The 25,524-nt window shown below is 38.5% G+C and overlaps 1 protein-coding gene across 3 annotated transcripts in view; it reads right to left on the bottom strand.

The window, feature by feature from the left end:
- RNF19A (ring finger protein 19A, RBR E3 ubiquitin protein ligase) overlaps positions 1–24,481 on the bottom strand; it is a 37,926-nt gene extending 13,445 nt beyond the window's left edge. Inside the window, exons 1-5 of one of the 3 annotated variants that reach the window (XM_087706812.1) lie at positions 24,332–24,481; positions 20,548–20,669; positions 5,782–5,816; positions 4,046–4,824; positions 997–1,205 (exon numbers count right to left, since the gene is read on the bottom strand). In XM_087706812.1, the coding sequence (XP_087562938.1) occupies positions 997–1,205; positions 4,046–4,641 (805 nt within the window). In that variant the 5' untranslated portion in view covers positions 4,642–4,824; positions 5,782–5,816; positions 20,548–20,669; positions 24,332–24,481. Of the gene's footprint in view, positions 1–996; positions 1,206–4,045; positions 4,825–5,781; positions 5,817–20,547; positions 20,670–23,883; positions 24,037–24,331 lie in introns of those variants that run through there. The other 2 variants (XM_087706815.1, XM_087706813.1) reach the window with 2 other exon arrangements.
- Positions 24,482–25,524: the final 1,043 nt, after the last annotated feature.

Here is a 25,524-nt window from a genome sequence, read left to right as displayed (position 1 = left end):
TTTAAAAAATGCTTCCCATTCTATATTTAATCAAGCCATATGATAACAATTAACAGTGATTTTAGAAGGAAGAGCATTCTTTTCAGTTGAGGTTATTACCCATCTTTCAGAGTACTTATTTTCTTCATAGGGAAAAGAGCAAAAGATCTTCTCAATGGCTTATTTCCTTTTTCTTCATAAGGAACTTTTGCTGAGTTATATACAAAGTAACTACTCCCTCTTTTCATGTTCCAAGAGGTGGGACTATAAACAGATCAAGGGCCTAGATTAGAAGCCTGCATGTCAGTGGTTCCCTATCTCAGCTATATAAGAGACTCTATCTCTTCGAATTCCAGTTAAATCAATATTCTTATAAACAACTCATGTCCCCATAACAAAAGCCTAAGTTTGGACATTAAGAACTCAGAATTTTCTAGATTCACATGGCATAATAAATGAAGAGTGCAAAAAGAATGGTCTGATATCCATATCCCTCCATTATAAAGTGGCTTTCTTTTCAGCTTCTGGCAGAAATTTAAGGCACACATTTTAAGGCTCAAAACCTTCTCTCAAGTAGAATCTTTGTCTTTGCCCCATCTTATGAATAGGATTACTAATATGCTGTGCAAAATTTAGGGGTGCTTGAGAGCCAACATAAATTTTGTTCCGAATCAGAAAGTGTGCTGGATCTACACAACACTAAGCAAACACATGTTTTATCCTAACACCTGAACTCAGCCAGTGTGTGGTCTGTTACTAGACATTTCACACCAAAAGTTCTATCAGTAGTCAGATCTTTTCATTGATTGCCTAAGCTAATTATATCCACCATGCCAAATACTAGCAGCACATTGTTTCAATACATTCTACACAACTGTACAATTTTGCACTAATATCAACATACTGAAGAAAAGATTCATATCTTCCCTTTTTCGGTATCAGTAACTGATGAGTAATCTAGCAATTCAAGATGTAATATAAAAATATTTATAATATTTAGCTTGAAATAATAAATACCTGCTGCTCCAGACTCCTGACTATAGCTAATGGATGAAGAACGAATTGTTCGTAAACGTAGACTTTGTGCTCTTTCCTGACGAGCTGCATCACAAGTCTGGTTAGGATGCCAAATCTGCTTACAGTGGTAGCAAAATTCAGTTCCACAGCCTTCACGCCCACACATAAGTTTTGGACAGCTTGCGCAGCCAAAAGCAATGACTGCATACCTTAAATATTCAAAAATAGATGGAAGGGTATTTATTCTCTGTCCTAAGATAAAGCCTCCCTCAAATTATTCTAGACATCTGGCAATTATGTGGATAGATCCATGTTTTCTTGGCAACAATGTAGAAAAAGTCAGTAATTGCCTTCTTCTAAGATTCCCCCCCCCGACACACACACACAAATTCCTAGTTTTCTGTAAGACCAAATTTTTTTATAGTCTCTTATCAAAATATTAACGTCTTTTTTCTTTTACTAAAAACAGCCTAAATCAACATCAAGTACTCTCATATGAACTGACTTTTTCAGTTCTACATAGTGCCAATTTAAATAGCTGAGTTGCTATTATGAAACATCATCCTTTATAAATGTAGAAACACAATAACATTTATTGAGCCCTAGTTAATCTCATAGGATATATATTTTGGGGTCCCAGATTGTTGAGGGCAATATGCTGACACTATAACAGCTTGCAGAGGGCTGTAAAGGACTGTGAAGCAGTATATAAGTCTAAGAGCTATTGTTATTGATATTTTAGATCTGGACTCTATGGTAGAATTCAGCAAACTTCGACATCATTGTGCTGTTCTGCAAGATTGAAATTGTTTCAAATAAAATAAATTGAAATACGGATAGTCTTTGCTTAACGACTGAAAGTTATGATGGGCCACCAAAAAACTTACAACCTGTTCTTGAAGTTACACACCCACGGTCAACACCATTCCAAGATACAAGTAGTGAATGAATGGTGGCCACGATCAGTTCTTGGAGTTTCAACCCCCAAATCTGGATGCTTGATAATCTGTTTGCACTTGTGATCAGTTGACAAGGGCCTTGTAATCTTATGATAGCAATCTGCTGGTTTCCCCATAAAGTTACTGGGACAATCTTTCCCATTCACACACCCTCCCATAGCTCTTCTACTTGTCCTAGCCAAGCACTCTTTCATACACCCCTTCTGATGCCCACTGAACCTCCCTTGCACCCACTCTGGCCTACACAGCACCTCTTGCATACTCCTCACACCTTCACCAACTCACGTGGCACTTCTCATACCCTCTCACCAATGCATGCCTTTTGCGTACAAGCATTCACCTTCTCCAGCTCACGTGGTATCTTTCATTCACCCACTTATATCCATATTGACTCACGTCTCTTGCACATCTCACCGCTTACCAACTCAAGTTGCACCTCTTGTGTACCCCATCACAACTACCCTGACCTTTCCTCTCACTTTGCACCTCCTCTCTGATTGCGCTGCCTCACTTGTGCATCTCCTTGCACCCCTAGGCTCCTTCCCCCACTCAGCAGCTGCCATTTGTCTACTGGAGGGCCTGGGACTTGCTGCCAACTTCCTCGTTATTATTGTGGGAAGCTGGCTAGAAGTTGCCTCATCTAATAACCAGGGGATTCAGTGAAAAACTGCAACCAGGACTTCAGGAATGGTTATCGCTAAGCAATGTGGTCATATTTTATGCATTGCTAAGAAACAGATTCTAGTTGCAGTTATAAATCCAATTATAAATCAAGGACTGTCTGCAATCAACTTCAGCCTTGCCACTGACAATCCAGTATATTTGTATATTAGTGATTGCATGACCTCTTGTAGATGCCATATGCTAAATAAAATAAGAAAGTGATAATTCAGAAATAAATTTGCTGTCTCTCTCCCACAGGCATAATTGGTATTATTGGTTAAACTTTAATCAAAAGTTCTATGAAAATATTATATTGTACAACATACTAACAAACCAACATTATGTGATATATAAATGTGTTTATCTGAAATGTGTTAGCAATTATAGTTTACATGCAGTAGCAGAATTTTGCCTTAAATGTTATATCAAAATAAAGTATTAAAGAACCACAATATTTAGAACAAATTAACAAGTTCTTTTATAGTTGTGTGCATGTGAATGAAATTCTATGAATTAATAAATTCACATGTGGTTTTAGAACCACACATAAATGATAAAAACAAGTAATTGCAGTTATCTGCTATATTTTGAAACAAATAAGATTATATGAAGAGAAACGTATTATACAAAATACAAGCAGCGTGGATAAGAATGCATAAAGGCTCCCAAATTTAATTGCCCTATTCAGTCTCAAAATGTACTGTTTATTATTTTCTTTGCCATTTAGTATTTAAAAGAGTTACAAGAATATGTAACCATGTTTAATATTTAAAAACATTCCTCTGACATTAAGCAAAAAATGGATTTTGCTCTCTTAAATTTTACTCCGATCTAACAGCTCTTGTAATATGAAAAATTTTGTGGCCAATTATAATTATACCAACTCACAAAGCTCACAACTATTCACAAAATTCTTCACAAAACTCTTAACTTTGCTATTAAAAAAGAAAAAATATGAAGTTAAAAATGTTTAGGCACTAAGGGTAAGCTAGAATTCCACACAGATGAGAGGGTTGGTTGGTACATAAGAGTGGGGCCACCTACTCAGGATATGAAGTACAGGAGAGGGAAATCTCTATCTATGTGCTTAACATACAAAGACCTTCTTCAAGAATGCAGCAAGTTAATAATCTGTGTGGAAAGCTAGCTACTTTGGAGGCTGCATTAAAACTTGACAACCCCTTTAATATTCTACAGCGTGAAATGCTAGCATTTGAGAAGATAGAAGTGGAATCTGTTTCTCATTTCTCTAATCTTTCTGCTATTAAAGTAATAGCAAATTATTTTTGAATATCAAAAGGAAGAAACAAAAACCTGAAATACAGTACAAAATAAAAACATTCTGGTAAATAAGAGATTATATACAAGCAAGTTAACAAGCAAGAAAGGATAAAATACAGCACTGGATACAAAAGCACATCACTTACCCACAGTCTGGAGCAGGGCACCACCTACAATCAGGGTCTGCAACAAGCCATCGTCTAAGCATAAACTCTTCATATTTTTCCATCAAGATGTCATCATTTAAAATTAATCGAATGTCATGGGGATTAAATCGCTCAGAGCATTCTGGACAGCTGATATTAACTCTGCTCTCTGAGATTTCTATCCGGAGATACTGACGCAAGCAATCCACACAAGATCTATGGTGACAAGTCATTATTTCCGGAAACCTCTCCTTAGAGTGCCGCAAAAGGCACAAGGGACATTCTATAAAGTCTCCCGTCTGCTTACTACAGATGGCCGTTCCACTGTCTGATGACATATAGGCAGATAAAATAGAGGTCTTGTCTGGGCATATTTCTGAGTGTATAGTTTCAATACTTGCAATCCCGTCAACGCCACCATTTACATCCTTGGCTTTATGTTTCGTATCCCTTTTCCTTCTAAAAAGAGATCCCAGTGAAATTCTTCTTTTCTTTGGTGCCTTTTTAATGGAAGGCAAGCTTACAGAGGAGGCAGTAGATTGCAGGTCCCTATCAGAACCCATTTGCCGATGTAAACTCATGGCTGCAACATTCATCAGAAATGGATCAAAGAATATATGCAGCTATGACCATTTTAAAGACAAAAGCACTATTGAAAAGCAGCATATTTAAGTCACAGAAGGAAAGATAGCTTAAGTCTTGTTATGCATGATCAGATCTTGTTCATTCAGCAAATTCTTCACAATATATAATCCACCCCAAAATGCTCCTCAGCAATTCTGGAAGAGAGAGAAGAGAGACATAAAAAATGACGCCCCATTCATTCAGATCCATTGTTATTTGCAAAGGACTGGTATTAGTCTGCTTATTCATTTTACAATTACCTAATCCTCCACCCCACCTTCTTTGCTTCATGCACCTGTTGCATTTCTGTCAATTAGCAAGAGAGCAAGTAAATGAAATTTCCAGATTCCTAGTTGTCATTTTAAAAGAAAAAAATGATAGTCATGGGGCAACATATGTAGGTGCTATTCTATTTTGCAAGAAAGGGCTGTTATCACTTTTTCAAGATTTTTTACCAGTGAATTGCCAATCCTAAAATTGATACTATCAAAAGAAAAAAAATCCAGACATTTCTTAAACTTTACAAATGGGAAATATTTGCAGCACCAATTAAAATAAAAAAATAAAAATCTAGTGTTCTGGTTATATGTCTAAAGTTAAAGATACCTTTCAAGATTTCAGTTCTGAGTAACTGCACCAATGCATTATTCTTGATAATAGTATGAAAGTGGATTGCCACATCTTTCTCGCCAAAACTGAACACAATGGGACCAAGCTTGGTGCAAGCCAGAAAATGAAGATTGGAGGGAGGGGAATCCTACGTGTTTTTATGTGACAGGGGGTTGAACAATGGACCAGAAGACTAGTGGCTGTTTCAATCGAAACCCTCTACAACCTGCCTAACCCATCACTTGGGCAAAAGCAGAGCGTAGCCTATCTTCCATTTACCAGTACCCACATATAAGCAAACACTTGCAATGTAAAAGGAAGCCAGAAACAAACATGGAGACACAAACACAGTAACAGAATAAAATGCAGATGTATTTGATAAAGAAGATGGAAAGAATTCCAGAAATTGTGCCCTAAACTGAGTAGTTTTTTTGATAGTATAATAATGTTAGGTGCTGCTTTCTTGAAAGATTTTCCACAAACTTACACACAGTAATATGTACCTTTTTAGTTTCTGTTGTGGCTTTTCAGGTCAAAGCTATAATTATAAGGAGAAAGAGATGAACAGGAAATCAACTTAATAGTGACATCTAAAATGTCTATCATATAGAGAAAAAAATTAAATTACTGATTTCTTCTATTACTCCTTCCAAACCAAACCAAAACCAAAAATCTACAGCTATGAATTTGTGAGGAATAAACATTTAGTTTAATTGTCTACATATGGAGAAAGGAAAGTAATTTAGAAATTCTGAGAAAGACACAATATGCTTCTCATCTAAAACAGTAATTAACCTTTATTTCTTACAACTAAAAATGTTTCCCTGCACTAATAAATTCCTTAAAGAAAGTCAAATTTCTAAATAGGTCATTTGTTACAGTAGTAGTAATTGAAGTTCAGAAATAAAGGGAAGAGACTATCATAATACATCCTTCCTAAGTTATACTATAGCCAAGAAAAAAGGTAATAATAGATCAATTATATATTGTGCAGTTAAGAAACTAATTAAGGAACCAGATTCAACATGCGAGAACATGTCCATTACAGACAAGACTATTGGTCATTTATTTTAAGCCTGGAAGCCATGAGGCTTATTATACAGGTAATCCTTGACTTACAACAGTTCATTTAGTGACCATCCAAAGTTACGACGTAACTGGAAAAAGTGACATACGACCATTTTTCACACTTGAGACCATTGCAGCATCCTCATAGTCACGTGATCAAAATTCAGACCGTTGGCAACTGACTCATATTAATGACAGTTGTCCCAGGTCATGTGATCCACCTTTGCAACCATCTGACAAGCAAGGTCAATGGGAAACCAGTTCCACTTAACCAGTTCCACTTAATGTTGCTAATTCAACAACTTCAGTGATTCACTTAACTGTGGTAAGGAAGATCATAAAATGGGGCAAAACACACTTTACAAATGTCTCATTTAGCAACATAAATCTTGGACTGAATTGTGGTCGTAAATCAAGGACCACCTGTATTTTCAGGAATAAATTGCACTTTTCCTCCCCCATCCCCCCATTCAAAAATGCATTTAAAAATATCCCTTCATACACAATACATTTAATATTGACATTTAATTACTAATAACAGCATTAGAATCCTTGCAACAAAATCAGAAAAGTTTCCAAAGAAATGGGATGACACAATTATTCTGATTCTTAATATGCAAAGTGTAATTTGAAGAGTGTTCGAAAACTCCAGTTAGTCCAGAACGCAGCCGCGCGAGCGATTGTGGGTGTTACCTAGGTACACCCACGTCACACCTATCCTCCGTGAGCTGCATTGGCTTCCCATTAGTCTCCAGACACGCTTCAAAGTGCTAGTCGTTACTTTTAAAGCCCTACATGGTATTGGACCTGGCTACTTGAGAGACCGCCTCCTGCCAATTACCTCCCTGAGGCCTATAAGATCGCACAGATTAGGCCTCCTCCGGATTCCATCTGCCGGTCAATGTCGGCTGGCAACCCCCCGGGGGAGGGTCTTCTCTGTTGCTGCTCCGGCCCTATGGAACAATCTCCCCGTGGAGATCCGGACCCTCACTACCCTTCCGGCCTTCCGCAAAGTGACCAAGACCTGGCTGTTCCGGCAGGCCTGGGGCTGTTGAATTTGTCCAGCCCCATCCTAAGTTCTGAATGTTGTGATCTTTTAATGTTGTCTTGTTTTTGTATTTCCTTCCCTTCCCCTTTTTTACTTGTAAGCCGCCCTGAGTCTCTTGAGAGTGGGCGGCATACAAATTAATTAAATAATAATAAATAATAATAAAAGAAGAATCTGCATTTTAATGTTCCTGTTCACATTTAATGCAGCAGAAGCAAAATCAGTAATTTGTAACAATTGGGACCGGAACTTGGTTGTTAAGCAAAGTGGTCACTAAGTGAAACCACAGCTGTGCTTATGATTTTAATTCAGCTTTCCTTCACTTTAGAGACCTATGAAGGTTGTACATATGGGCATTGGTCATAAAGTTTATTTTTCATCACTCCTGTAACTATAAACGGTTGTTCAAGGCAGTCACTAAACAGGGACTACTTGCATTATTTACAGATTGATAATACCTAACTCAAAACAATAGATGAACTTGCCCAGAAACTTCATGTAGAGGTTAGATAGAATAAAGGAGAAATCTCCACCCTTGGGGATTCCACACTGAAGTGCCCAAGAGCTTAATTCTCTTATAAATTCCCATTGGAACTATCAGCTCAAGAAAGAGCAGAATATTGCCCCAGTCCCTAGTTTCAAAACAATCCAAATGGAGCCATGATACATAGTATCACATGCTGTTGATAGATCGAGCAAGTCTACAAGAGTTAGGGGTTCCCATCCAAGTTCTGTCCATCATCCATTAATATAACCAGCATCGTTTCTATCTCATGCCTCAATCTATATCCTGAATAAAAAGGATGTAGATGGCCATTCAGAGCCTCTTCAGTTATTTAGGTTTCTGTTGTTGTTAATTATATGATTTATAAGCCACCTGACTCCCCCCAAATCTGAGCATCTTACAGTAGCATAATCCAAAGAGTTTCTCTAAAACTTTACTTTAAAAACTATTTGAAAATTGTTTAGGATAGTGGGATTTATCATTTTTTGAACAGCTGTATACCTCCTTCAAGACTGACAGTATCAACCCTCTTTTTCAAATTTGCATTTGTCATTTTCTCTATCCATGTCCCTGGAGCATGCCTTCTTAATTGATCCATCCCTTTATAAAGATTGTTGGAGGCTATGAAATTTAGAGTGATCAGACTATGATAAAGGACTAATGTTAAAATGCTCCAGCATCAGTTAAATCTTCTAATTATTCTAAAGCAAAGACAAGATGTTATCTGTGTGTTTTTTATGAATCATACCTGTGCTGCAAATAGGAGAAACCCGCAGTGGCTATAAATTCCTGCACTATACCAGATCCCATCCCAAAGTAGGGAGGTCAAAATACCCCAGAACCAAAGCCTGTGGGAATCTACAACCAACCTGATGATGGTGATGATGATGGTGATGATGATGATGATCACCACCACCACTGTTTTTCTAAGATTATATCCCAATTATACCCCATTCAATATTGAACTGATTTTCAGCAGTTTGCAGTCCTATCATACATAAACAAAAGCATCAAAATAAATGCTTAACTATAAGCAATGTAGGTAATATATTGTATATGCTGAGGAATAATAACTGTGTATAAACATACATTCTTAAATAAAAGAAATCACTGTGTTATAATCTCCCTCAAGGCTTGTTAAAGTAGCCAGGTTTTAATCCCAATAATATCAGGGCAAGTTGAACTTTTAGGGTTGAGGAACTTGGGAAGGGAGTTTGCCAAGGAGGAAAGAGATACCAACAATACCCATTTTCATGCATGTATAAGATCTCATATCTGGTAATTTGCTGAGCCGAAGATCCCATTACAAGATACCACTACTCCTCACCTGCCTTAGTGTTGAGAGTGATGATCTATCTGAAATCCTGCCATGAAGATTTTAGGGAGAGGAACCTTTCCATCCTCATCCAAATTTTAATGGTACATGCCAGACCTGCTGTTTCCATAACCAGTTAATGGAGAGAAAGAAAGTGGGACTCTAAGTGGGAAATAAAATACTTTGTAAAATATTACAAACCTAAAATTTAGAACTAAGGAAACCTGTAATACTATATTACCATAAATAAATTTAGAGGTAGAGATGGAAGGTGGGACTAAGTGGTTGTTTTAACTTCACAGTGGATTTGGAATTGCTCTGTAAGTGATATCAGTGGTCTCTTAATTTGATAAATAGACTTGATTTTAGTCCTTTGAAATGGATGATTCTTCCCTCTGTTAGTGGAAGTCTCATGTGTTAATAGATCTGGTTGGGATCTGCTGCCTAGTTTCACTGTTGGAACTTGTCTTAATACATCCTTAGGAGGCCCTACATCTGGCTGTTGTTTCTGTCTCTGTACCTGCTGTTTTCTTAATGATGAGTCTAGGCTACTTAGCATTAGAGGGCTACTCCCGTGTCCTGAAAGCTCTGATAAATTTCAAGGACCTTGTATGTTCTTCAAATCCCCATGTTTAGCCTTTATTTCACACTTCATTTAGATCTACACTGATTTGATGCCATCTGATGGTATTCTTCTTGTAAAAGCTATACATGGTCTTCTTGTAACCTCCCCAACACATCTGTGTGATAGAAGCTTGCTACCTGTTTGAGACTGCCTAATCTTCTGCCTTTCTATATATGTAATGGGGATGCATATTCTGTTTTGAAAACACTGGAAGCTTTGTAGAGCTGGCCCAGGTCAGCTACCACCTCTGAAGAAGTTGTGTCAACTTCTGTTACTTGGGGATTCATCAAAACATACAGTTTGACCAGGGAAGTTTAAATATGAAGGTTTCTGCCTTGTATTTTCAGCTATGCTATCAACATTTCTTTATAGAACCCACACTATCATTGATTGCCTCAACAGCCACCATTTCTTCAGTGGCAGGAATTCATTTTAATTGTTTTGATTCTGGTATGACAATCCTAAGAAACTATGTAGGAAATTAGCACCCACCCCATTCCTAGAAAAATGAATTATTTTAGAAATATTAAAAAGGCAGAATATTGGGGAGTGGCTGACGTCGCGACAACACGACCTGCAATCTCAAAGTCCCGAGATCGCAGTCGATACTTTTGCCGCTGAATGGTCCATATAGACCTAAACCGTCCCACAGAGATGGTGATCGGGAAGAAGTGCAGCCACAAGCTGATGAAGTTGGGACAGCTCCGGAACGGAAGGAAATGGAAAGAGAAAGTGTGTACAGCTGGTGAGGAAATTTTACTGTTTTAAAAGAGACTGCCCCCCCAAAAAAAACCTTAAAGCTAAATTAAATTTGAAAACAGTAAACATAAGCGGCGAAATTAAGCTGCATTGGATTGCATTGGACAGTGTGTTATCTTTCTTTTTAAATGCTATTTTATGGATGGAATTTGTGCAAAGCTTTTTAAAGTGAACAGATTAGTTTTTCTTCTACTTTTTTATTTTTTTAACCTATGGAATGAAACTCTTTTTTTCATTTCTATATGAGTTTTTTTCCTTTTTTCTATTTTACCTCATTTAAGAATTTTACTTCTTTTAAACCTGGAATACAAAAAAGATACAAAAGAGTACAAAAAGGCTTGTAACATTAGGGGGAAAGGAAGCAACACTGCCACTTGGAGGCTGGAGGTTTGAGCCTTGGAAACATTGTACTTTCACTTCTCTCTTTGATCATTTCGATTTTGCGCTTTAAGACCTTGCAGCTTGTTTACAGAGAGTGATAAGAAGAGCATGGAGTGTTTATGCAGGTGTTCCTTTGAACCTTATTGCCATCTGGAGAAAAGTGAAAACAAGATCTTATTGTGAGAGACTATAAATGAATTTGTGGTTAATCTAATAAAAAGCTTTGAAAGCCAGAGTGGCAGTACCAGTTGAAAGAATGGCACAATATCAACATCAAAAAGAAACTTTAATATTGCAAGAGATAATGTTTGGAATTCAAAAATTACTAGAAGTATCAGAGAGAACTGAGGAGAAACTGGAAAACATAGAGCATATAACAGCAAAATATGATGGAGAATTTCAATTGGAAAAAGTGGAGGCTAGAGTCCTAAAAATGGAAGAGAAAAATGAGCACAAAGACAAGAAATTTGTTGACATGTATGGTGAATGGAGTGTGGTTGGAAATGGAGTGCGTGGAACATGGAAAGGGGAGCTAGATGGCCAGGAACTCTACCCCGGATGGCAAGGTATAGACGAGGAAGAAAGAGAAGAATTGATGGATTTAAGGAGAGAAATCTTATCAGAAGCACTGTTGATGACCAAGGATATGCTGATTAAAGAAACAGATGGAGGGTATCGAGATTATATAAGAGATGCAATAAGCAATGAGCTGCGAAGAGAAGTTGGCACAAATATTATCAAGGAAATAATCAGAAGATTAATTCCACAAATGGCAAAATACATAAGATTGCATTACTACTGGAAAGATACAGGTTGATATATGAAAGTTTATAACAAAAAATTAGTTAAATTTAGTTAAATTTAGAGTATTATGTAAAAAATAAAGTGATAATGGATATGGTTAAATAAATAATTGGCAATGATAATAATAATGTATACATATGTATTGGTTTGATAAGAATTAATTGGATATGAATGGTAAATGGTGACTATGAAAGGAAGATTAGAAATTTTGTTCTGACATAAAAGCTAATAATAAAAAATTTAATTAAATCTAGTTAAACTTTGAATATTAGGTCAAAAATGTTATGATAATGGACATAGTCAAATAAATGATTGATAATGATAATAATGTATATATATGTATTGGCTTAATAAAAGGAAATTGGATATAAATTGTAAACAGTGATTTGGAAAGGAGGACTAGAAACTTGGTTACTAAATATTATTGATTTTTATTTAGAATAGGTCATAAGGATTTAATGTTATTGGATGATATTGGAAATAGATAACAAAATGCCATTATGTGGTTATGTTTTAAACTTTGGAATATTCTATGCAAAAGGATGTTAAAACAATTATAGTCAAATGAAAATTGAGGTATGATGATAGTAATATCTATACATATATTTGATATAAAATATATGATTTGATATGAATTATAGATGACTGTGGAAGAAATGCACAAAAGCTTTTTGTAACCAATTGACACACTTTCTATAGTATGCAAAGAAAAAGGATTCTTTGTGTTTGTGTTTATGCAAAAATAAAAATAAAAATTTACCAAAGAAAAGGCAGAATATTATATTTCTTTGGATGAGAAAAGGAGAAACATGTTTTAAAGACAAAGCAGTTCCCTGCAGCTCCCTGCCCCCCCACCTTTGTCAATGGACCATTAAGGCCTGAGCCAGTCTATTCTGCATAACAAAGATCTACCTGCTTCAGGCAGAGCCATAATAGGAATTCCAAAGCCTTTTCAGTACATCATCCCCCAGCAACAGCTCAACTAGGCTTGGGACGCAAAAGACAGCCTACAAAGTGAGCTGAGGCCCCCTGCCCCCTGAGAATCTGACCACCAATCAGAGTGCATTTCTTGCACAGGAACGAGAAGCTCTGGGGTGGGGCCCAGAGAGGGCATAAAACCAGGGCACTCTCAGCATCTCTTCCCTTTTTCCCCCTAAGACCTCAAACCATGAGGTCCTGTCCACCATTAAAAACCATCTTTTCAAATAGCCGCCATGTTTCCAGTGTCTTTCTCCCTATTTGGAACTGAACGCAGGAGGACATTTCTTCCAACAACACATTTATTTTTCTTTTGATCATAAAATATGTGAGTCTCCTTCATCTATATATGCTACATAGGTTGCTTGGGCTGACAAAGCTGAAATGGTACCAATAACCTTCTGTCCTAGATGAGAATGTTATTTTTCTGTGGCGAATTTGATTGGATTTGCAAAGGTGAGGTAGATTGTTCTTTCACTAGCTTGCTCACTTTTTACCTGAAACTACATTGTTTCAAATATTCCCCACTGCAGAATTCTAGAGCAGGGGTTTAAAGACAAAACTGAAATAAATCTATAGTGCTATTTGAAAATATTCTAATTATTGATTTAGCAGCATTTGACTCATAGATCAGTTGCCTATATTTTTTTAATAATCAACACTTTCTTTATAAAAGTAATTTCCTTTTATGTCTGAATCACATGCTTTCCAATCCATGTGTTTTAGGTTTAATAGTTATAGTCTGAGCCATTTCCTGTTTTTCTGCTGTTATGCTGCCAGGAGTAGAAACTGGCTGGTCAGCCATTTTTAAATACCTTAAAATAATATAGCGCTGTTAATTGTGAACAGAATTTCTAATGATTGTTTCGTCTTTCAATTTTGAAATGTTGCTTAAAATGGGATTCACTAGAAGTACAAACAAATAATCTGAAAACTAGAATAAAGTAGATGAGAGCAGAGGAAGCCTGATCTTTGTCACTGAAGTATTCTTTTAACCTCTGAGTTATTTTTTGTTAGTATTATTACACTTCAGAATTTTTACTTCTCTGGCAGCCTCAAGTTCAATAGCTTTTGTTATGATGTATATGCAGAATTTGTAGCTTGCTCTTTCCTTTATGTAGTAATCACACCTGGTGTTAATAGTAGACTACAGAACCTACTTTAGATATAAATCTAAATAACTGAAGAGGCCCTGGATAGCCATCTACATCCTTTTTATTCAGGGTATAGATTGAGGCATGAGACAGAAACGACACTGGTTATATTTATGGATGATGGGACAGAACTTGGATGGGAACCCCTAACTCTTGTAGACTTGCAAGATCTCTCAACAGCATGTGATAGTATCTATCATGGCTCCATTTGGATTGTTTTGAAACTAGGGACTGGGGCAATATTCTGCTCTTTCTTGAGCTGATAGTTCCAATGGGAATTTATAAGAGAATTAAGCTCTTGAGCACTTCAGTGTGGAATCCCCAAGGGTGGAGATTTCTCCTTTATTCTATCTAACCTCTACATGAAGTTTCTGGGTGAGTTCATTTATTGTTTTGAGTTAGGTATTATCAATCTGTAAATAATGCAAGTAGTCCTTGTTTAGTGACTGCCTTGAACAACCGTTTATAGTTACAGGAGTGATGAAAAATAAACTTTTATGACCAATGCCCACATGTACAACCTTCATAGGTCTCTAAAGTGAAGGAAAGCTGAATTAAGATCATAAGTACAGCTGTGGTTTCATTTAGTGACCACTTTGCTTAACAACCAAGTTCTGGTCCCAATTGTGGTTGCTAAACAAGGATTATCTGTACTAGTATTACAACTCAATCTCAGTCTGAGCAGAAAATGCAACAGAAATCTTAAACCAGTGCCCTGGAAATTGTGAGGAACTGGTGGGTGGAATAGAATCATACAGAATTTCAGCAAAACAGATATGTTATTAAGAGAAAAGCCACCCAGCTGCACGGAAGTTCCATTTATTACTGTTAATAGGGCTGCACTCCTCTCGAAGAGAACTTTGATCTGGGGGTCCTTTCAGATTTCCAGATCTTGCTAGAATAGCAAATGGAAGCCATGCCCAGAAGATGCCTTGGCAGCTTCAGTTGCTCAGCCATTTCAAATCTGTCCTGGAGCAGAAGATGACAAAGACAGTGACTCAGTCCCTTTTCATGAAAAAGACAGTGATTCATGCCATTGGGTCAGCTAGATGAATGCAATTCATTCAATATGGGACTTCCCTTGAAGATAACCCAGAAATTGCAAATGGCACAAAATGCAGCTGCTCACCTACTAACTTGCATTAATCAATTCAGTAGAATAATCCTTGCTTTGGAGGGAGCATATTAGCACTAGCATTTAAGATTTATATACAGCTTCATAGTGATTTATAGCCCTAAGCAGTTTTAGGCTGCAATACTGCTTTCTAACCACTGCACCACCAGGTCCTATTCAAGATGTTGCTGGCTACCGTGTTTCCCCGAAAATAAGACCCTGTCTTTTGACCCCTGAAATAAGAGCTTATTTCCTTATTTTGGGGGAGGTCTTATTATTTTTGAGGTGCAGGAGGTGGTGAGCGTGGACACCTCATGGCTGCTGCCATTTTCAGGGAGGGATTATTTTAGTGTATGCACTCAAAAACCCGATTGGGCTTATTATCCGGGAAGGTCTTATTTTCAGGGAAACAGGGTATCTATACAGGTTTACATTACTAGGGTTCTTGTTATCTTTTTGAAAGATGTCATATCAGTGGAATCTGCCAATCTGATATGGTCTAAGCCAGAAAAGAGATTGTGGGTACTTACCCAAAACATGAAGGAAACAAGAACCTAAAGGACAGCTTTCTCATTATCTCTACTGCTCATGCTCACACAGTCTGCCCATTAAAGCCAAGGTATCTGCTAACTTCATTTAGATGTGACCAGAACAGTTCTTTTTTGTAGGGCTTTTAGAATGTGAGGTTCTCAGTTGCTGGCAGTAGGGGAAGATAGTTGGACAGTACAATATTTTATATGGAATTGTTTTATTACATTTTCTATATGGATAGAACTAATATACTTCAGGTGCCATTCATTAAGCAGAATCACCTAATGGGCCTAGGAAGGATGCCTTCTCTGTTAAAGCACCTGCCCTTCAGAACATCATTCCCTCTAAGATAAATCTGGCCCCTATTTGGCCAAGTCCAAAAGAGCTCTGAAAACCTGGTTCTCTCCAAAGGCCTTGGGTTAAAGTGGGTGGCAGGGCTTGGATTAGTTTTAATGTTTTTCCCCCTTTCTGGCATTTGTGGTTTTTTTTAACTACGCCACATATTTATTTTCATTATTGTGCTGCCCAGAGTTATAGAGATGGGCAGGCTTATAAATTTATAAAACATTTTTTTAAAAAAAATCAGAACTATGGGTTAATTTGTTTGGTGAGTAGGCAGTTTACAAATTTCTACAATAAATCAATGATTAAGCGTTTAACTTATTTTACAAAAATGTCTTTATCTTATAGCCTTCAACAACACAGTTAAAGAAATATGCTTAAGAAGCTTAATTCTTAATAATTTTGGGATTATCAAGCATTATTCAGAGATTCCATTTTTTGAGAAGATACTCTCTGCATTTTGTTATCCCTTTTTAAAAATCATAAAACCTAATCTATTATATTTGTATGGTTTCCTAATGCAAAGGTAAAAATGTCAGTATTTCTTATTTAAAACTATCCTACCCTCCACTATTCCAAAAGTGATGGTACTATAAGGCTATTCAACCCCAGTCATTATTATTTCTAGTTGTAAAACTATAAATTTATATCAAATTGTAGTGTTATGATCAACTTGTAGGTCTCCCAGCCTTAACTTTTGCTAAGCTGCTGTTGCAATACAAATATTTAAATATTGTAATAGATTGTCCTGCTTTGGGCACAATTGCGAGAAAGCAACATATAAAGAAAATGTTGACTGCCTGAATTCAACTGATAAAATATGCAATAATAAAATATTTCTAACAAAATCCAAACTATTTAATGTTGAATATTATTACTTTTATGATGGATTTGAACCCTGGCTTAATTTTATATAAAAAATAAGAATATATGCTTTTCCTTCTTTCTAAATTACTGAGTATAGGCACTAATCTTGCTGCTATAAGAGAATTCCAGTTTATAATGATCACAATTATATGTGTTAAACTTCCAAATCCCACTGGATTGGTAAATATGGGCATGTTTCTGTATCTCACAACTGGGAACCTAATCTAGTGTCTTCTAAAAGATATATTCAAATTTATTTTTACATATATTTTACAAACATCCACATCCACACACATATACACTATTTCAATTAATAACACAAATGTGAAACACCCAGATGTTATTTTCAGTAGGTTACAGATGAGAACTTATATAACTCTTTTATGTTACATCACCAATGTCAAAGTCTATTTGCCATAACTTTTCCACTTTTCCTTGATGCACAGCATAATTTATGGCAAGGGTGTCAAACTCAAAGCCCGGGGGTACTTAGATCTGGCCTGCGAGGGGCCATCCTGGAAACAGCGAAGGACCAGCCCGTGGTGCTTCTGCCAGTGAAACTGGCTCCCAAGCTCCATTTTCAGATTACATGGCTTCCTGCCATGTCTGCCAGTGAAAACGGAGCTCGGGAGGGCCATCCCCTCCAGAGCTCCATTTTCACTGGCAGAGGGTTGGTGACCTTCAATGAAATTGAGTTTGACACCCCTGCTTTATGGACATTCTCCATGAACTAATCAGAACTTATGGTTGTTTCACTTTTATACAAGTATTTCTAATATAAGTGTTTCCAGATATATGGGATCTAGAATTCACAAGTATACACGGACATTTTGAAAAATTTGGGACAGTATGAGGTAATCAACTGATCAAAAAGAAATATTCTGATTGCAACATTTCAGGTGCTCAAGCAAAAAAATTGATAAAGCTAAACTGATAAATTGTATAGGTTCTTAAAACGTAAAACCACATAACACTACTACTCATCCACAGCAAAAGCAGCGCATAGTATAAAAAATATGCAGTATTCTAGTAATCTCCATATTTTTAAGCCTACTGTCAAGTTTTAAATTTTATTATATCATTGGGAATAACTACGAAATGGACATTCTACAGCTAATTGATTAGCTAAACAGTATCTTTGGAAGATAGTAATAGATTAAAAATGTGGTTGCTTGATAACCGCACAAATATTCACATATTTCTCTTTCCATCATGCTTGACCAGCAGAAGAAAGAAGAAATGCTATGCTGATGCTATTGTCAAAGTAGCAACAGCAACATTCGTACTCGTACTCAATGAGTCGTCTTTAATGGTACAACATCTACATGGAGGGAAGAAGCGGGGGGGGGGGGGGGGGCTGTACCACAAGGTTCTATCTTAGGCCCAATACTCTTCAGCATCTTTATAAATGATTTAGATGAGAGATTTAGAAGGGAAACTCATCAAACTTGCAGATGATAACTAAACTGGCAGGAATAGTCAACACCCCAGAAGACAGGCTCAGGATCCAAAAAGATCTTGACAGACTTAAACAATGGGTTCTATCCAACAAAATGAAATTTAATGTGGAGAAAAGCAATGTTTACACCTAGGCAGGAAAAACCAAAGGTACAAGTATAGATTAGGTGAACCTTGGCTCAAAATCAGTAACTGTGAGAGGGAGTCCTGGTGGACAATCACATAAACATGAGCCAGCAGTGTGCAACAGCAACAACAACAAAAAAACTAGCACAATGCTTGATTGTATAAATAAAGGCACAGAATCAAAATCACGTGAAGTATTAGTACCACTTTATTCCAGTATCTGAGGGGCTGCCACGAAGAAGAAGGGGTCAACTTATTTTCCAAAGCGTCAGAAGGCAAGACAAGAAACAATGGACAGAAACTAATGAAGGAGAGAAGCAACCTGGAATCAAGAAGAAACTTCCTAACTGTGAGAACAAGTAACCAATGGAACAGCTTGCTTTCAGAAGTTATAGGTCAGAGATGGCAAACCTTTTTGGGAATTGCATGTCTGAGCCGCAACCCAGAAGATGGGGCATGCGTGTGCTGTAAAATGAACTTCCAGTTTTGGCCACACTCGGGTTACTGGCATGCATATACATGCGACAATCAACTGGCCAGTGCGTATGTTTACACTGGAAAACAGAAGACCACCTCTTCCAGTTTCTGGCACTGCTGCACACATGAATGCCAGCTGATCGTCAAGTGCGCATGCGTGCCAGAAATGCAGAAGAGGAATGGGCGATGCCATGCATGCCAGGTGACATGGCTTTGTATGCTACTTTGGGCATATGTGCCATAGGTTCACCATCACGGTTATAGATGTTTCATTACTGGAGGTTTTTAAGAAAAGACTGGACAGCCACCTGCTTGAAATAAATCTAACACAATTTAGAGAATAAAATTGTTAACAAAATTTTACCAACCACTTATTTTTCTCATAATCTTTGTCTAGAACCATAATGGAGATTTCCAACTCACAGGCTGAATGATTAAGAAGCAACTCTGGTGCTTTGAGCAAGCACCCTTCTAATTCTTAAGGCCTGTACTCAAACTTTCCTTTGTATCTCACAAGAATCATGCTTGGTCATTTCATGCATTCTATCTATAGCACAAAGTGAAACAGTTTTAGCATATTTATAGCCAAGAAGTAGACCTGTCAAGACAATCTACTGTTTTCTCTTTTCAGTCCTACCAACATCTTAACAAGTCTGGTTGTAGCATTACAGGTAGTCCTTGTTTAACAACATAATTGGAATCAGCATCTTAGTCATTGAGCAAAACAGTCATTAAGCATCATTGCTTCACTCAACAACCACAATCCCAGGACTCCTGAACAGTGAAGTAGATGGCGGGAAATTGCTGCCTGTCACAGGGTTTCATCCTGAAATGTTCCTGCAATTCTGCACAGACGGGAAATCCTTCTTGGGGCTGCAGGAACGAGCTGAAATCTTCAGAACTTTAACACTGATCCTGCACACCACCAAAGAATTTCCCTTCCATACAAGATTTCAACTCATTTTGTAGCTTGTAGAAAGATTTCAGGTCCCCTCCACTTGCAACTTTCCCTGCCAGTTTCTCCACTGACTTTCTGGGAAAGCCAACAGAGAAGATTGCAAATGGCAATCAAATGATTGCAAGTGGGATTGTTTGGGAATTGGTTGCAGATATGAGCCAGTTGCAAAGTGCCCAAAATGTCATGTCATAGCAGGCTGGTGGAGCAACTTTTTATACAATCTGTTTCAGTGGCCATTGTAACTTTGAACAATTGCTAAACAACTAGTCCCAAGTCAAGAACTGCCTGCATAGGATTTGCAAGAGATGTATAAGTCAATCAGAATAGAGCTGGAAGGGAACTTGGAGGTCTTCTAGTCCAACCCCCTGCTCAAGCAGGAGAACCTATATACCATTCTATAATAATAAATTAGTATATTATAAGAGACCTTAAAAAATTAAAAACAGAAGAAAAAATTTCACAGAGATTTTAAACAAGAATGTGTCACATTTTAGAAAAACTACATGTTAAATATAATTTGTTTATTCAACATATATCACGGGTGTCAAACTCGGTGTGTCATGTTGCCATCACGTGATTATCACAATATTTTTTCCCTTCGTGGAACTGGGATGCGCATGGCCTGTGCATGACACATCCAGTCCATGGGCCATCAGTTTGACACTCCTAACATATATCCTTTATTTCAAAACAGAAAGTATCAGATTCCTAAATTCATGAAAATGAAGAGTAATTAATATAATTAAATCAAGACATTACCTTAATGAATGAAATAATCCTCCATGTGCCAGCCAGCAATAGAATCTCAAAGATCATGCTCAAATTTGTAGTGCATCCATGTAATAAACCTTATCCAGTTAACATGAAAACAAATCTTGGATCTGAAATGAAGACAAAGAAATAAAATAGAAGTTCCCCTCTATTATTATGCAAAAATGTTTGGATTGCTTTAAGACAGGGCTGTCAAAATCACAGCCTGCAGGCCAGATGCATCACGTGCTGGCCACACCCATGCTCAGTTTAGCAAAGGGGGGGAAAGTCACAATACGTCACGTGATGCCGCGCTGACATTGCATTTGACACCCTGCTTTAAGACATAAAAAACTGTCAAGTTACTGGATATGTCAAGAGTTTGGTTTTTTAATTATATACCTTATTAATTTTCCAAGCCCAGACTACAAGTTGCACAAAAAATGAAAATATCTACTCAGATGCGGAAAAAAATCCAAGCAATACTGAAGATCTTTATTAGTCTGGTTCAAGCTTAATGAATGGCATTCAAGCATTCAAGTTTTGAATAATTCTCTATCAGACAATATTGTAAAAACAAAGTGACAAGTGCACACTGGAAATATGGAAAAGTCATGACTGGTATTCAAATAAACACTAAGTAAAACTTTTCTTCTTTTTCTTGGCATTTAATAAAAATACCAATTGTGCTTGCAATATTTTGAAGAATGGAAATTTGAAAATGAGGCCTAAAAATAATCTTTAACTTTCTGCAAAGTTGGCCATATTCCTCCAACCAAGCAAATACCTGTAAACAGCCATGGAAAGCTAAACAATTCAGAGAAAGAAGGCCATAAACAGATGTGGACAGTACAATCACGTGTCACATCAGAAAAAGATAAGAAAATGTGCTGTATCTTTCTACACTTCCTCTCACATTTACCAATCACTTGATTAGGCTGCAAAATGAAGGAAAAGAGAAAGACTATCCATCATCTCCATATTGCAAACAGCCAGCTTTGCTTCTCCACAAGCTATTACCTATGGACAGTAATTCTAACAAGCTACCTACTATTTCCAAATGTGGACAGATTAAACACTGGTGTCTGAGCTTCATTTCCGCCCCTCCTTCTTTCCCATTCATTTAACTTTGTCATGTCTTTTAGATAAGCATTAAAGGAGGGGCAGTCATGTTACACAGTTAGCCATAACCACTAATTTAAAGGAAAAGTCTTTAAATTAATAAATGTGCAAGCAGATTTATTGTGCAAGTAGAAGATAATACATATTTAAAATAAAATGGATATGTCTCCAAAAAGAGATAACGTGCTCAGGTAAGTGCACATGTAACTTAAGCAATCAGAGTTTCAATATTTTAATTTCTTTTCATAAGTGTTTTGTATTGTAGTTCTTGATAATGTAGTTTCAAAGACAAAGCACAGAAACAGCCACCTTAAGAATTTCTTGCTTACATTTCCTTCCAGGCTATGTACGGAATTCTGACCACAATGACTTAGGTGCAAATCCCAAGTATTTAAGGCAGTATTTCTCCACCTTTTATTTCTTAAATCTCACTATCAATATCACTGTCATAAGAACAAAAAGCCAATTTTCCAAGAATGTTAACATTTTGTTCTTATAAATTTCAAGGGCATTTGTGTCAACAACTTATCCCCTCTTTTACATAGTTTTTTTAAAGTCCATCTAACTATGCATGCCACTAACAACACAGATTCTGAGATGTAGAATTGATACTATGAATATGCTAATTTTGATTTAATTACTGCATTGCCATATTAGGACAAGTGCAAATAACTAGTTTGTAGTTTGAGACAGAAATTATGCATGATAGAATGTTTACTCCTGGTACTCTTAAATTATATAAGCATATGAATTCTACAGGGAACTGGAATAAAGAAATGAGGTGCACTTGGCTTCAGTTCTAGTATAGCAATCTTGCAACAATCACTATTGCAAGATTGTCTCCAAACCAACCACAAGTTTCCCAATCAACTATTCATATTAGTAAATCGGTTTGAGCCAGGCTTTCTATTTCTATTTTTCAGCAATGCTTTATGTCAGTTTTAAAAAGAACCACAGAAACAAAACTATTTAAGATTAACCATTACTCCTACACTGCTAGTCCTGAACAACCACCTTCGACTTTTTTACTCACTTTTTTACTGTCTTCTCAGTGACTATCAAGATGACCTGGGTTGAGGAATTGACGTAATAGACCAAAACTTACATTTTAAGGTGGTAATGCTGATCTGCCAACAATAGGTTATTATACTATACAATACTATATGTGGATATTCTCACTTACTCTTGCTTCTACAGCAGCATTATTCTAACCAGATCATTGAAGGTACTTCCGTAAACTTAGGTTTCTAACACAGACGCTACCAATAATTCTATTAAGCAGAACAGTCAACAGCTGTTTGACTAATGAAAAGGAAAGGAAAATTCCACCTTATTTTATGCTGACATCCTGTGTACTTCACAAACAGCTTTTTTATTTGACCTAAGCTTTAAAAAAGCATTTACATTAGGTGTAAATAGAAGCATTAAAATTCCTACATTGCTTCCACTCTTTTGCCTTTTCAACCTATGCTAGACTGCTAGACTGTCTCTGTAAGGCAATTTGAAACCACTGTTACCATCCAAACCTGTTAAAAAATATTCAAATAACATGGTAAAATGTCAACTATTTCAAGAGCTGGTCTAATCTGCCTTTTGAATACCAAATATTTCCAATGAAATATTTGGTATTCCTTTACTACCAATTAAAGCGTGACTGTACAATTCCAGGAAAATATTGTTACTTAAGCATGACCCTGAGAGGTTTTCCAAAGGAACTACAACGACGGTTATGCATCCGGTTGGTTTTTGTTTTTTTTTAATTGGGAAAGTCCCTGAATTCAAATAATTGTATATTTTTAGGGGAAGGAGGAGAAGCGGCCTTTCTAAACATAAATGATTATTGTATCTCGGCCCTGCCCCCAATTAACAATTGAGGCTGAATGTGGAAAACATTCCCCCTGTCACTTGGGAATGGACTTCCTTCTTTGGCCTGGGTTACCATTCTATTTTGTAGGAAGCGCGGCTTTCTTTCCCAGTTACTCAGAGGCTTCGGTTTAAGGTGGCACTGCTTTACGCCGCCCTCCTCCTCCTCCTCCTCCTCCTGCAAGCGAGAGGTGCCTCAGAGACTCGGCCGGGAAAGAGGGCGTCGATTGCTGAGAAGTTCTTTTCCCGGAAAACTTATCGGGGTGCTCCTGCGATCCGCGGGGACTACTCGCTCTCCCCGAAGAGACCCCTCGCATGCTCTGGGGGGGGGAGGCTCGGAGCACAGCCTGAGGAACCAACCTCTTCGGGACGGTCTGGGGTGGGGGGGACGGAATCTGCCCGGCGGCTTCGGCGAACAAGGCGGGCCCCACGGTTCGCGGCTGGTCCCCCCTCTGGCCGCCCAGCGGGCAGCTAAGGGGAGACAATGGCCACGATGACTTCACTCCCCAGCAATGTGAGGAGCCGCCGCCGCAGCCACCACCACCACCACCACCGCCTATGCCCTCTCCGCGGCCGGGAGCCGAGCCGAGCGGGAGCCCCGAAAGCGAAACGTTCCTCCTTTCCAGTCACCGCCGCCGCCGCCCGTTGGCTCCAGCAAGCCCTCCCGCCTTCGCTGTCCGCCAGGCGGCTTCCGCGGGACTCCTCACCCTCCCCTCCCTTCACCGCCAGCCCCGGACACGGGCGGCAGGAGGCCCCCCTCCCCCCCCGACGCCGTCGCCACAATCCCTCCCGCCGCCCTTCCCGGTACCTTGAACTCCGACGGAGGCAAACTCCAAAGCGGCTGGGCCCTCCTCAGCCGATCCGCGCCGCGCAGGAAGCGCCTCTGAGGGGGAGAAGAAAGCGAGCGTGTGAGGGAAGGTGGGGGGAGAGCGGCGGGGAAGGGGGAGGAAGAGGAGGGGGAAGGAGAGGCTGCCAGGCTCCAGGCAAGGAAGGGCTGGGCTTGGCCCGCAGAGAGGGAGATTTCCGCCTCGCTCCCCCGCTGAGCTCACAGACGAGGCGGGGCCGCCTGAGGGTTGAACCCGGTGTCTGTCCGGCGGCGAGGAGGAAAAAGGAGGAGGAGGAGGAGGCCTGGTGCGCAGGGGAGGCAGCGCGGGCGGCATTTTCTCTTAAAGTTTTGCTTCTCCTCCCGAGAAGCCCCGCTTTGCTCTCCCGGAGAAAGCAGACTAGGGGAGAGAGACTCCCTCGCAGAAGACGTCCGGGCTGTATTTCCCTTCTGGCTTCCTGACCGGCCGCTGGACAAGAGCAAAGCCCTCCTTGCGAAGACCAGGGAAGAAAGTGCCTTCCAGAGGCCGAGGCTGGTCTTGTCTCCGCTCCCATAAATATACCTAAAGAGGTTTTGTGCGTTTAATCTTTGGCCCAGGAAAGGAAGAGGGGCCGCAAAGGAGCAAGTAGCCCCGAAGCGGAGGCCTTGGGGTCGTTTCCCGCTAGTAAATTGTGGTAACATTTGCTCCAGGGTGGAAGAACCGCCTGGCTGCGTGTAATTTGCTGGGCTCTTTGCTCTTCCTTTTTGATTTCCTTGGATCCCAGTAAGGGCTGGTGGTAGCCTGATACTCTTCCAAGGAATGACAAAGCCTAAAAGATTTTAGGCAGCATAGGGCAGCCCTTAGAGATGGCATCTGTGGAAAATACTACTTTTAATCCAGGGTTTCTCAACCCGTAGCAACTTTAAGATAAGCGGACTTCAACTCCCAGAATTCAACCGATACTGCTGTAATTCATGGGTTGGGACCAGAGGAAGGCAAGATCATGGGGAAATGACAGAAAAATAGTTTGACCGGCCAGTTTCTGGCAAAATGCAAGTAGAAATGACGTCTAACACTGCTTATTCTACATTGGAATTTGTTCATCTTTTTAATGTCTGTGTGTGTACACACACACACACACACACACACACTTTATACCCTCACAACATAGGCATTGATCTGTATTACGTTAATATAT

Source organism: Thamnophis sirtalis, unplaced genomic scaffold, assembly GCF_051295495.1.
Source record: "Thamnophis sirtalis isolate CommonGarterSnake01/CBP01778 unplaced genomic scaffold, rThaSir2_p1.2 scaffold_2, whole genome shotgun sequence".
Taxonomy (NCBI): Eukaryota; Metazoa; Chordata; class Lepidosauria; order Squamata; family Natricidae; genus Thamnophis; species Thamnophis sirtalis.
This window is presented reverse-complemented; position numbering and strand designations above follow the sequence as displayed.